Raw genomic sequence first — 13,196 nt, forward strand, 5'->3', positions numbered from 1 at the left:
ATCAGTACTGAAGCGTTATAAGAGGGGCGGCTGATATCAGTCATATATATGATGTCTGTGGAGGTTATATCAGTACTGAAGCGTTATAAGAGGGGCGGCTGATATCAGTCATATATATGATGTCTGTGGAGGTTATATCAGTACTGGAGCATTATAAGAGGGGCGGCTGATATCAGTCATATATATGTCTCTGGAGGTTATATCAGTACTGAAGCGTTATAAGAGGGGCGGCTGATATCAGTCATATATATGATGTCTGTGGAGGTTATATCAGTACTGGAGCGTACTAAGAGGGGCGGCTGATATCAGTCATATATATGTTTGTGGAGGTTATATCAGTACTGGAGCGTTATAAGAGGGGCGGCTGATATCAGTCATATATATGATTTGGTAGTATGCAAGGCTGAAAAAAAGCAATGTCCATCCAGTTCAGCCTGTTTCCAGCCCCCTTGTTGATCCAGAAGAAGGAAAAAAAAACAATGAAGCAGAAGCCAATTTACCCCATTACCCATGATATAAAAGCCTCTGAGATCATATCAGTACTGGAGCGCTCTAAGAGGAGCAGCTGATATCAGTCACATAAGATGTCTCTGGAGGTTTTATCAGGGACTACAGCATTTTAGGCCCCCCGTCCACGGGCGGATTTCCGCTGCGGGAGCCCTTTGTCATCGTGATTTTCCGCGATTTTCCGCTTGTCTGCATCGGGCTGCGCTTTCCATAGTTATCCTATGGTAAGGGTTCACTGTGCTGCCCGTGTGCGGATTATCACCGTGGGTAACAGTGAAATATCGCCCGTGGGCAGGAGAGCGTAAGAGGAGGGGCTGATATCAGTCACATATAAGATGTCTGTAGAGCTTAGAAAAGAAACATCAGTCACATACAACCTCTACAGACATCTTATATCAGTTCTGGAGTGTTATAAGAAGAGTGGCTGATATCGGTCACATGTCTGTGGAGGTTATATCAGTACTGGAGCGTTATAATAGAAGCAGCTGATATCGGTCACATATGGATGGAGAACACTGCAGATATGTGACATAGTAGAGATGGGGGAGGTTTCTGCACTTCCTGTCACTCATCCCATTGAAGAACATTACAGTCAGCCTCTCCCTGTCTTAAGTGGCTGATAACAGGGGACAATAGACTGCACAATATAGGAGACAGGTGTGGTGTCCCTTTAAGTACCCGGGTTGGTGAAGACTGTGACATGGGTGATAAAGACAAGCGAACTAAACAAAGATCTGTGAAACGCAATCGACACCTCGGGAATTGTGAGGCTGCGAATAACTTTCCAAGGTGCGGGGGTAGGGGGGGGGAGGGGGCGGGGGTTAGGTGGCGAGAAAATAACCGCACGGTTATAAGCTGGTGGATCAGCGGGCTCTGCTCCCCAGTAGTCAATGACCAGCAGCCCTCCATGAACTGCCCCTGTGGCTGTCAGGGCATGCTGGGAGTTGTAGTTTGGCAATAGCTGGAGATCGCTGCTTTGAGGAATCCCAACTATTGGGAGCAACTGCACCCACTGACCGGCCTCACCCAGATTGGCCAGAATTAGAAGCACCAGCCTCTGCCTGGTACCCTGCCAGCTAAAAGGGCACAAAAATAGAGCTCACTGCAGATCCTGCTCTCTGTTATCAGCCAGGAGACATCAGGTTATTAGGGTTCCACATGTTCGCGGCCATAGGGAGGCGCTACCTGCAGCTCCAGTTACCATAATTATGTCAAACTCGCTAAGAATCCCATGCATATTAATGAGCTGAGGGAATGTGCGCAGCGGACGCCCGCCCTGCGAATATCACCAGCTAATTATTATACAGATCATTAATTACTGCCAGGATCTGACCCACTTCCCTCCATCAGCAGCGATATGACAGGAGGCGACGTGGCACCACTGCAAGGGAAACCCAGCTCTCCACAGACCCTGCAAGGCACAGAGCCAACCCTGCTGATCACTTCTACTACTCTGTGCCAGTCTATACTGCAGACGTGACATGCTATTCATTAAGCGCAGGATGCACAGCACTGTGGGATTCCAACCCAGACAGGGAAGTCCTGCAGCCCCCCTGGAGTCTCCCGAGACCCCCAGAAAGTACTGCTGGCGGCTGGGCACTTCCTGGGTGCTCGGAGGCTGCGGACAGGATGCGGGCGCTCATTAGACTGAATGTGACTCATCGCTCTGGAGCTCCTCACACCCTCATTAACATGCAGATTCCTAATACACCAGGGATCAATCAGCGACTATTTATGACGCCGCGTCACCAAAGAACGAGGACGAAGCAGTCACAGGCGAGAGGAAGACATGAGACCAGAGAAGCACATATATCACCTGCGGGCGTACCATCTACGCAGCCCCAGAACCAAGCTCCTAAAAACACAGCGCCAGAACCAAGCTCAGTAAATAAACACAGCCCCCAAAACCAGGCTCATAGCTCCAGAGCAGCTCAGAACAATCGCAGAATCAACCTCATTACATAGGTACAATACCAGAACCAGGCTCAGTACGTATATAGCCCTAGAAGCACGTTCATAGCTACAGAATGAACCAACTCCTATTGTAACAAGGACCAAGCTCAGACTACAAGTACAGCACCAGAACCAAGCTCGGTACATAGATATTGCCACATTACCAAGCTCATAAATACAGAATGAACTAACCTCAGTATATTAATACAGCCCCAGAACCAAGCTCATTGCATAAATACAGCATGGAGCCAAGCTTATGCCAAATACAGTAGTGCGGCCCTTCTACATGGAAGCCACCCCAGCGATGCTCAGTCAAGGGAGGAGTAGCAGACCAGAGATCTCAGGCCAATTCTTGTGCCTACATGATCCGAGCAATGAAACAATGATCACTGGTCGGTCAGATTGTGCCGGCATTTACATGGAACTATTATCATGAGATTCCCGGGATCCAGCCCCAGCGGTGGCGCTGCGGGGCGCTGGCAGCAAAACCCTGGAGGCGGATGCATGTAGCTCCACAAGATGCGGCCGGGAGGACGTAAGGAGGGCGGTCAGCACAAGCCTACATCTGACTAGTGCCCGGCACCGCATGGGCTGCATGCAGCCAAGGCCAGCCATGGCCGCACATACATACGCTACCCGTCCGGCACCCCAAGACCCGCCATATACCAGCTACACTGGGGTGCAGGACAGTTATTATAGGAGGCTCCTGCTGCTTGTGTTATGGGGTCTCCCCCGAATGCAGCTAGACCATCCAGTCTCAGGGTCCCTATAATGACCTTAAGTTCCCTATCTGTAGTTTCGGTCTCCACCATCGCGTGATTCGCAGCTCCTGGCGCCGATCTGTCGCAGATGGACATTTGTCAGCAGAGGAGACTACGAAAAATACGCGCCAACGCGGAGGGGGCGATGCCATCACACGCCGCGCCAACGCGGAGGGGGCGATGCCGTCACACGCCGCGCCAACGCGGAGGGGGCGATGCCGTCACACGCCGCGCCAGGGTAATATAGAGGGGCTAAGAATGCTAGTGCAATATAATGGGGGTAATATACACAGGGTGTGTGCATGGGGGGGGGGGGGGGGGGGGGGACATTATATATAATGCCAGTGTTGTAAAGTGGAGTATTAACTCATATTTAGTGCCAATGTAATATAGTGGAGGCAAAAAAAACCCAACTATTATGTACAGTGTTCATCTAATATAAAGGTGGTAACAACATTGTATAGTGCAATATAGAGGGAGAAATAACAGTGTGCTATACAAGGTGCAACAACATTACATGCATTGCAAAATAGTGGGGGTAATAACACATTATATACAATGTCAGTGCAATATAAAGTCCATAGTAACATTATATACAGGGCCACTACGGTAACAGACTTGGGTAATAAGACATGATATATAGTACCATTGTAATACAGAGTGAGGTAATAGCATATTATATATCCTGCTAGTGTAATAGAGGGGGTAATATATACAGTGCAATATACAGAGGGCGAGAACATTACATACAGTGCACTATAGAGAGGGTAATAATACATTATATACGGTATAAAGCCAGTGCGAATATGGGAGGGGAGGGAATAACATTACATACAGCCCTAGTGTAATGGGCTGGGGCATTTAATAACACCATATACAGTGCCAGTGTAACGGAGGAGGTGACATAACAGCGTGATGCGCAGACACGTTATATACAGTGCCAGATGGGGGTTATATATATATCGTGGCAGTGTAATAACATTACATACAGCACCAGTATAATGGGGGAGGGGAGTTACAGCACATGACATATAGCGCCAGTGTAATGGGGAAGAGACATCACAGATCATATCCGGGAATCCAGCGACACATTCTATGGCACCCCAATGTAAGAGACCAGTATAATAGATGGGGAGGGGGTGGGGGGGTGATATAATAGATCTCTGCATTAAACATTGCTCATGTCATCTGTGCCAGATGGTGGGGGGTATTAAGGACGCGGCGACGGCCCCCTGGATTATTCTTTAATCATCAGAGGAAGCAGATCGGAGTCCGACCCTCATATTGTATTGTTTACAGGTCATGTAATAAAAGGGCAACACAAATGACATCCATAACCCCAGGACCCCCAAGAGAAGCCGCATTGTCACTGGAGCTATTAGACCTTCTGATCACTTCTAGTTATCTTCTTCTGCTTATTCTGATTTATGTGGCGAGTAGAATGACAGACATGAAGTGTAGACTGACACAGCCGAACTTTAAAGGGGTTTTCCATATTTACTAATGAGCGGTCCTCCGGATAAGTCATCAATAACGGACTAGCTGAGGACCCCCACCCAGGACCCTGGCCGATCAGCTTACCAGGTACCTACTGCCAGCACCAGTACACACAGCGGTTGGAGCGGACGCTGTGGCTCCGTTCCCTGTGTAGTGGCCAGCGCTTGTAACTGCAGTCGCAGCATTCAGTAAAATCAATGGGAGCTGCATTACCAGTGCTGGCCACTAGACCGCAGATGGAGCAGCAGCTTGCGCTCTGTACCCCGATGTGTAGCAGTGCTGACAGCAGGCACTCAATCAGCTGGGGTCCTGAGCGGCGGACCCCTGGGGATCAACTATTAATGACTTACCCAGTGGACAGCTAATCAATAGTATTCCCCCCCCCCCCCCCAAAAAAAAAGTTAATCTCAGTCAGCAGCTTTCTTCACTTACATCATTTTTTCCTCCATTCACATCCAAAGCTGCTCTCAAAAATCCTGCTGGTGGCATTAAAACACAGCATGGGTGGAGCTAAAGCAACCTGTCAGTCATGTGACCTCCCACCTGAGCGCTGACTGCGTATTATGCACTCCCACAACGCACTGCTCCCTACAAACAAATCCTGCAAAGTTCTGAATGCCGCTTCAGGGGTGAGCGGAGAAGAAAACAATCACATGACCTGATAATTGAGACAATTTATGAAGACCCGAGTCCTCCTACGGCGATATTGTAAGGAACGCGCTACGTGTTGTGGGAGGAGCTTGTACAGGTTCCCTGGATGTAGACTAGAATGTTGCCGTTCACCGACAGCAAGCAGAGATGCTAAAAAAGGTGAAGAACTGAAACAAGTCGTCTATTAGAAAGCTGCAGAACCAGCCCATTGATGTATCCAGCTACTTCTCCCTGTTATCAGCCATTTCCGTCTAAATGCAGCAGAGGGGGATGTAATGTATTGCTCCCTGTTATCAGCCACTTCAAGCTGAGTAGAAGCTGACAATCTATCGGCCATATCAGACTGTAAAGAGAACTATGGAGCAAGCGAGTTCTAGCTATTGCTCCCTGTCATCAGCCGGTTCAGGTTTGTGCAACGCTGAGTGCAGGAGAGGGAAATGCAATCTATGATTCCCTGTTATCAGCCCTTACAAGGCCAGTATAGGCTGACAGTAGGACAGTTGAATGCAACCTATTGCTTTCTGTTATCAGCCATTTCAGGTTGGCAGAAGATTAACTTTGCCATCATCCAGCGAGAAGTTTGCACCCCAGAGGGGGCGGCAGAGAAAGCAGCAGCCTGAATTACGACACGTCCTTGTGCAAGTCTCCAGCACTCAGCAGAGGACGTCTCAAGATGCTGCGCCGCAAGACAGTCACATCTACAGATCAACTGCACTGAGGAGGGCACCACGCAGCGAAGAAGGGGGCAACACATCAATGATCGGTGCCCCGAGAAAACGAGGCTGATGCACCAAGGACTATGGGGAGGAGGGTGACCAGACAGGTTACTGAGGGGCCCCACCAAAATCTGTCTGCGCCCCAATTATCAGGACGGATCACGCCATGTTATAACAATCACCCCCATGATCATACAGTAATGGCACATCCCAGCATAGTAAGAAACATCCCTTTAATTCATTTTAAAGGGACGCTCATTAGTTCATCTACAAGATGACTCTTCTGGCCGGCAGCCATTACTTGGAGACGGCTGGAAAGACAAAAGCAAAATCAAACAAACAGAACTTATCCGGACAGGCCCAGCCGCGCAGCCTCGGCACGACTAACACGGCAAACACTAGAATCTCTGTACAGCTACAATACTCAGTGGATGCTATATATCTACCAGCATGAATGCACTGTGTGTGCGTTATACGAGACTGTAACCATTAAGTGCGTGTGCCCTCGTCAAAAGGCAGACTATAACCATTAAGTGCGTGTGCCCTCGTCAAAAGGCAGACTATAACCATTAAGTGTGAGTGCCCTCGTCAAAAGGCAGACTAAAACCATTAAGTGCGAGTGCCCTCGTCAAAAGGCAGACTAAAACCATTAAGTGCGAGTGCCCTCGTCAAAAGGCAGACTGTAACCATTAAGTGCGTGTGCCCTCGTCAAAAGACAGACTAACCATTAAGTGCGTGTGCCCTCGTCAAAAGACAGACTGTAACCATTAAGTGCGTGTGCCTTCGTCAAAAGACAGACTGTAACCATTAAGTGCGTGTGCCCTCGTCAAAAGACAGACTGTAACCAGCAAGTGCGTGTGCCCTCGTCAAAAGACAGACTGTAACCATTAAGTGCATGTGCCCTCATCATATGCCAGAGTGCAACCATTAGGTGCGTGTGTCCTCACCAAAAGACAGACTAACCATTTGGTGCGCGTACCCTCGTCAAAAGACAGACTGTAACCATTAGGTGCGTGTGCCCTTGTCAAAAGACAGACTGTAACCATTAGGTGCGCGTGCCCTCATCATATGACAGACTAACCATTAAGTGTGTGTGCCCTCACTGTATGCTGACTATAACCATTAAGTGCCTGTCTTCATTCTATGATGCATTGTAACCATTAAAGGGGCTGTCTGGTTACTGGACACCCCGCTTCAGTAGGATTGCAGGGGTTCAAATAAGCTGACACATACCCCTCTGTGGCCCTCAAGATCCAGCAAGGCAGCCTCACTGTGGCCCCGGTGGTTATTATTAAAGCGGTTGTTCCAGGAAATCATATGCAGAGGCTACAGAGTCACACGTTCCTGAACTTCTGGCATTATGGCACGCATGATGTGAGCGCGATGCCAGGAGAATGGGCAATGATGCTTTGGCTATCATGAGATTTTCTTATAACAGCAGACAATCACCGGGACCACAGTAAGGCTGCAGAGCTTGACCCCGGCAGCCGAAGGAGCAAGTATGTGTCAGTTTCTTATTTTAGAGACCTATTGAAGCAGGGTTAGGCGGTAACAGAACCACCCCTTTAAGTGTGCGCCATCGTTGTATGCAGACTGTAACCATTAAGTGTGTGCGGCCTTATTAGATTAGACACTGTGATCTCCATCCATTCACGTCACAGAACATCTCTCCTCTACCATCTATCCTGCATTATACTTATACTCTAGTCACATCCAGAGCTGCAGCCACTGTACACAACTTACAGTCTTATGAGAGCACTGACCGTAGGGGGCGCCACCTACTAGCCAAACATGACTGTTACCCCGGGGAGGGGCCGTTTCGCTCACGCATCTATGGGCGGCTGTAGTAGGATGTATGACAAGACGACACTGAACCAGCACGAGAAGTGAAAACAGAAATGTTCATGCAGCTTTGGATGTGACTGGAGTAGAAGTGCAGTTCAGTTATGGTGACCAAAGGCGGGCCTGCTGCGGACAGCCTCACTGCATATGACAGGAATAGAGGGGGATCCCCCCCAATCAGGAAACCCCCCTATTAGTCAGAACAGAGAGATGCAGGAAATCGAGGACTGCTGCCCCTCCCCCGCATCACTTCAGGATCTGTTATACAACAATGTATCAAAGAGCAAATGATGTGAAATAGATACAAAGACGATCACAAGTGAAAAGCAGAAGATACAAAGTAACGACCCCCCCAGTGGTGACACAACCAGACATAAAGCAGAAATCCCCAGCGCACGTGACGGTCGTTTCCTATATGATGAGCGCTGCAACATGTGGCCGTCCAGCTGCTGTGGGACTACAACCTCAAGCATGCCCTGGCATCTGAAGACTAGGGGGCGTAATATCACAAGGGACCCTCACAAACATGATGGCGCAGAGTCAGCTGTGAGACCCTAGAACTGTGTATAACAGGGGGAGCAGCGGTAATGAGGACCCCGGGTACCAGCCATGTGATGCCACATCCAATAGGGGCTTATGGGAAACTAGTGATGGAAAAATAAGAGGAGGGGCCCCTGGACGGCGACACTGGAGGGGCCCCTGGGCGGCGACACTGGAGGGGCCCCTGGGCGGCGACACTGGAGGGGCCCCTGGGCGGCGACACTGGAGGGGCCCCTGGGCGGCGACACTCGATATGAGCGGCAGAGAATAGATGGACTATAGGGACATATAGGGACGTTGCCCTCATGCAGTGATTGCTCCATTACTGAGCTGGCATGCAGGCCTCTGCCCTATAACCTTGGGGTCCCATATTTCCCATAATTCCCTGTGTTCAGTATAGCTGACAGCGTTGAGAGCAGATGGTGAGGTCATATATATCTACAGGGAGGAGGCCAGCAGTAGAAGACACTGTACACAGGGGACGTACAGAGGAAGCGCTGTATACAGGGATGTATATCGCTATATATAGGGGCTACATTCAGGGTCACACAAGGATATACATGGCTGTACGGACAGTATATATTGGGATTTATGGGCTATGTAAGGCTGTCATGCCTCGCCACATTGCTATACCAGATATATAAAGTGTTATATAGGCGATACACAGGAGAATATATCGTGTGTACATACATGCCATATGGGCTTCATACAGGGATGTCTATGCAGTACCCAAGGTTATATATGGTATACAATATAGGTTTGTATAGTGTTCTCCAGGCAGTACATTGGGTATATGCATGACTTACAGCCTCTATGCAGTGTGCTATAAGCTTTAGAGGGGAGTATAAAGGGTATATACATTATACACAGGGCTACATGTTTTATATATATCACATGCAGATTGTATACAGTGTTCTACGGGCTGTACAGAGGAAATAGAGTATGTACATCACATACAGGCTGCATACAGTGTTGTATTGGGTGCACACAGCAGTATTTCGGGTATATACATTATCTGCAGTGCTATATATGGGGAACACAAGAGTGTATAGGGTATACCCTTCACATACAGGCTGTATGTAAAGTTCTATAGGGTGTAAACAGGTGTATATACATGACACACATGGCTGTATGTAGTATATACATCACATACAAGCTGTATATAGTGTTGTATATGGTGTACACAACCATATTTATGGTATATACTTATGTGCAAAGCCTCTACAACATTGTATACAGCCTGTATGTGATGTATATGCCCTATAGAACACTGTGTATAATGTATAGCGTGCACAGGAGTATATACACACAGTGCTCTATAGGCTGCACACAATATATAGGGTGTATACATCACATACACAGCTCTATAGGGTCCACACATGAGTATATAGGGTATGTACATCATATACAGAGCTCTATAGGGTGCACACATGAGCATAGGGTATTACATCACATACAGCGCTCTATAAGGTGCACACAGGAGTATATAGTGTATATACATCGTTCTATAGTGGGCACACAGGACTACATAGGACATATACATCAGATACATTGCTCTATATGATGTACACAGGAGTATATACATCACATACAGCGATCTATAGGGTGCACACGGGGTATATAGGGTATGTACATCACATACAGCGCTCTATAGGGTGTATACAGGGGTATATAGGGTATGTACATCCCATACAGGGCTCTATGGAGTGCACACAGGGGTATATAGGGTACGTACATCCCATACAGGGCTCTATGGGGTGCACACAGGGGTATATAGGGTATGTACATCCCATACAGGGCTCTGTGGGGTGCACACAGGGGTATACAGTGTATGTACATCACATACAGCGCTCTATAGTGTGCACAGGAGTATATACATAACATAAAGCACTCTATAGGGTGCACACAGGGGTATATAGGGTATGTGCATCCCATACAGGGCTCTATGGGGTGCACACCGGGGTATATAGGGTATGTGCATCCCATACAGGGCTCTATGGGGTGCACACCGAGGTATATAGGGTATGTGCATCCCATACAGGGCTCTATGGGGTGCACACCGGGGTATATAGGGTATGTGCATCCCATACAGGGCTCTATGGGGTGCACACCGGGGTATATAGGGTATGTGCATCCCATACAGGGCTCTATGGGGTGCACACCGGGGTATATAGGGTATGTGCATCCCATACAGGGCTCTATGGGGTGCACACCGGGGTATATAGGGTATGTGTATCCCATACAGGGCTCTATGGGGTGCACACCGGGGTATATAGGGTATGTGCATCCCATACAGGGCTCTATGGGGTGCACACCGGGGTATATAGGGTATGTGCATCCCATACAGGGCTCTATGGGGTGCACACAGGGGTATATAGGGTATGTACATCCCATACAGGGCTCTATGGGGTGCACACAGGGGTATATAGGGTATGTACATCCCATACAGGGCTCTACGGGGTGCACACGAGTATATAGGGTATGCACAGCCCATACAGGGCTCTATAGGGTGCACACAGGGGTATATAGGGTATGTACATCACATGCAGGGCTCTATAGGGTGCACACAGGGGTATATAGGGTATGTACATCCCATACAGGGCTCTATGGGGTGCACACAGGGGTATATAGGGTATGTACATCCCATACAGCGCTCTATAGGGGGCACACAGGGGTATATAGGGTATGTACATCCCATACAGCGCTCTATAGGGGGCACACAGGGGTATATAGGGTATGTACATCCCATACAGCGCTCTATAGGGGGCACACAGGGGTATATAGGGTATGTACATCCCATACAGGGCTCTATAGGGTGCACACAGGGGTATATAGGGTATGTACATCCCATACAGGGCTCTATAGGGTGCACACGGGGGGTATATAGGGTATGTACATCCCATACAGCGCTCTATAGGGGGCACACAGGGGTATATAGGGTATGTACATCCCATACAGGGCTCTATAGGGTGCACACGGGTATATAGGGTATGTACATCCCATACAGGGCTCTATAGGGTGCACACAGGGGTATATAGGGTATGTACATCCCATACAGGGCTCTATAGGGTGCACACCGGGGTATATAGGGTATGTACATCCCATACAGCGCTCTACGGGGTGCACACAGGGGTATATAGGGTATGTACATCCCATACAGGGCTCTATAGGGTGCACACGGGGGGTATATAGGGTATGTACATCCCATACAGGGCTCTATGGGGTGCACACAGGGGTATATAGGGTATGTACATCCCATACAGGGCTCTATAGGGTGCACACAGGGGTATATAGGGTATGTACATCCCATACAGGGCTCTATGGGGTGCACACGGGTATATAGGGTATGTACATCCCATACAGGGCTCTATAGGGTGCACACAGGGGTATATAGGGTATGTACAGCCCATACAGGGCTCTATAGGGTGCACACGGGGGTATATAGGGTATGTACAGCCCATACAGGGCTCTATAGGGTGCACACAGGGGTATATACATTATATACCGGGCTGTATGTGGTATAGGAGGTCGTACAGTCACTCACCCAGAGCTCCGTGCCCCAACTCATGGTGTCCCGGGGGCAGCAGGGACCGTCGCCTGCTCAGTGCCGCAGGATAACGGGCAGTCTCCCGGGGAGGCGTGTCTGACTGGATGCCCGCGCCGCTCCTCTCCGGTGTCCCCGGTGCTTCCTGTCAGTGTCGGACGTATCTCGGGGTGTCGGGTGTATTTCCCGGGCGTCCCCCCTCGATGAGCGGAGAAGCGGGAGCGCGGCCAGGACGGGAGGAACCGCGGGAGCGCGCACCTCAGAGCCGCGCGTCCTGTGACTGGGCGGGGCCCACCGCGTGCGCTCACTGATAACAGGCTCCGCCCTCTGCTGCTCATTGGTAAAAGCAGTAAGGGGGGCGTCACCGTTTGCCTCTCGTATAGGAACACAGGCTCCGCCCTCAGCTAAACTGTCCTAGGGGGCGTGGTTCAGTGGGCGGGGTCAGATTTGACAGCTCGGGAGCGCGGAGCTCGCAGTATAACGGTTTATACGAGAGGGGGCGGGACCTGAAAGCTTTGCGACATAAGGGGGCGGGGCTACGTAAGCGCTCCGAGGAGTTGCGGCGACCTCTGGTGTCTGTAAGCATTATAGCAAGGTGCATAAATCTAAGTTCTCTGGTGGTCTAAGCAGTGGTTTAACGTATTTCAGCCCAGCGCCCCCTTTAGGTATTGGGATGGTGGCCAGCGCCCCCCAAGCCTTACTAGTTTAAACCCAGTCAAAGTTTACAAAGTTAACAGTACTAATTAAAATACCAAATACTTTTTTTGGGAAAGTTTGGTAATGTTTAACAGATTAGCATTAATTGTGGAAACGTCTCTAAAAATGACCAAAGAAGTATATTTAACAACAGGTTAATAGCGGATACAATAATAAATAACATTACACCATTAGAGGAAAAAATCCCTGCGCTGCCCGATATGATGGTATAGAGAATACAAATGCAATCTGTCTAGTGGATACTGGATCAATAGTAAACAGAACTTACTTATTAGGAGGGGGGGGGGGGGGTGTTGTCCAGAATCCCCCTCCTTGAAGTGACGACTCCAAATTTGTATAAGTAAAGTACGCTCGGATGCACAAGAGTAAATTCCAGTACTTTAATGTAGAAGGCAACGCGTTTCGGTGCCCAAACAGTGGCACCTTTCTCAACCAATAACAGATGAAACGTGTCGCCTTCTACATTAA

General features: G+C 49.1%; 1 protein-coding gene across 11 annotated transcripts in view; it reads right to left on the reverse strand.

Annotated features, from left to right (window-relative positions):
- FNBP1 (formin binding protein 1) overlaps window positions 1-12,298 on the reverse strand; it is an 85,310-nt gene extending 73,012 nt beyond the window's left edge. For 8 of the 11 annotated variants that reach the window (XM_066580221.1, XM_066580222.1, XM_066580220.1 and 5 more), the window contains exon 1: window positions 12,012-12,298. In XM_066580221.1, coding sequence (XP_066436318.1) covers window positions 12,012-12,035 — 24 coding nt within the window. In that variant the 5' untranslated portion in view covers window positions 12,036-12,298. The remainder of the gene's footprint in view (window positions 1-12,011) is intronic. The other 3 variants (XM_066580216.1, XM_066580224.1, XM_066580223.1) reach the window with 1 other exon arrangement.
- Between the last annotated feature and the right edge of the window lie 898 nt (window positions 12,299-13,196).

The sequence above is a fragment of the Eleutherodactylus coqui genome, chromosome 10, assembly GCF_035609145.1.
Source record: "Eleutherodactylus coqui strain aEleCoq1 chromosome 10, aEleCoq1.hap1, whole genome shotgun sequence".
Classification (NCBI taxonomy): domain Eukaryota; kingdom Metazoa; phylum Chordata; class Amphibia; order Anura; family Eleutherodactylidae; genus Eleutherodactylus; species Eleutherodactylus coqui.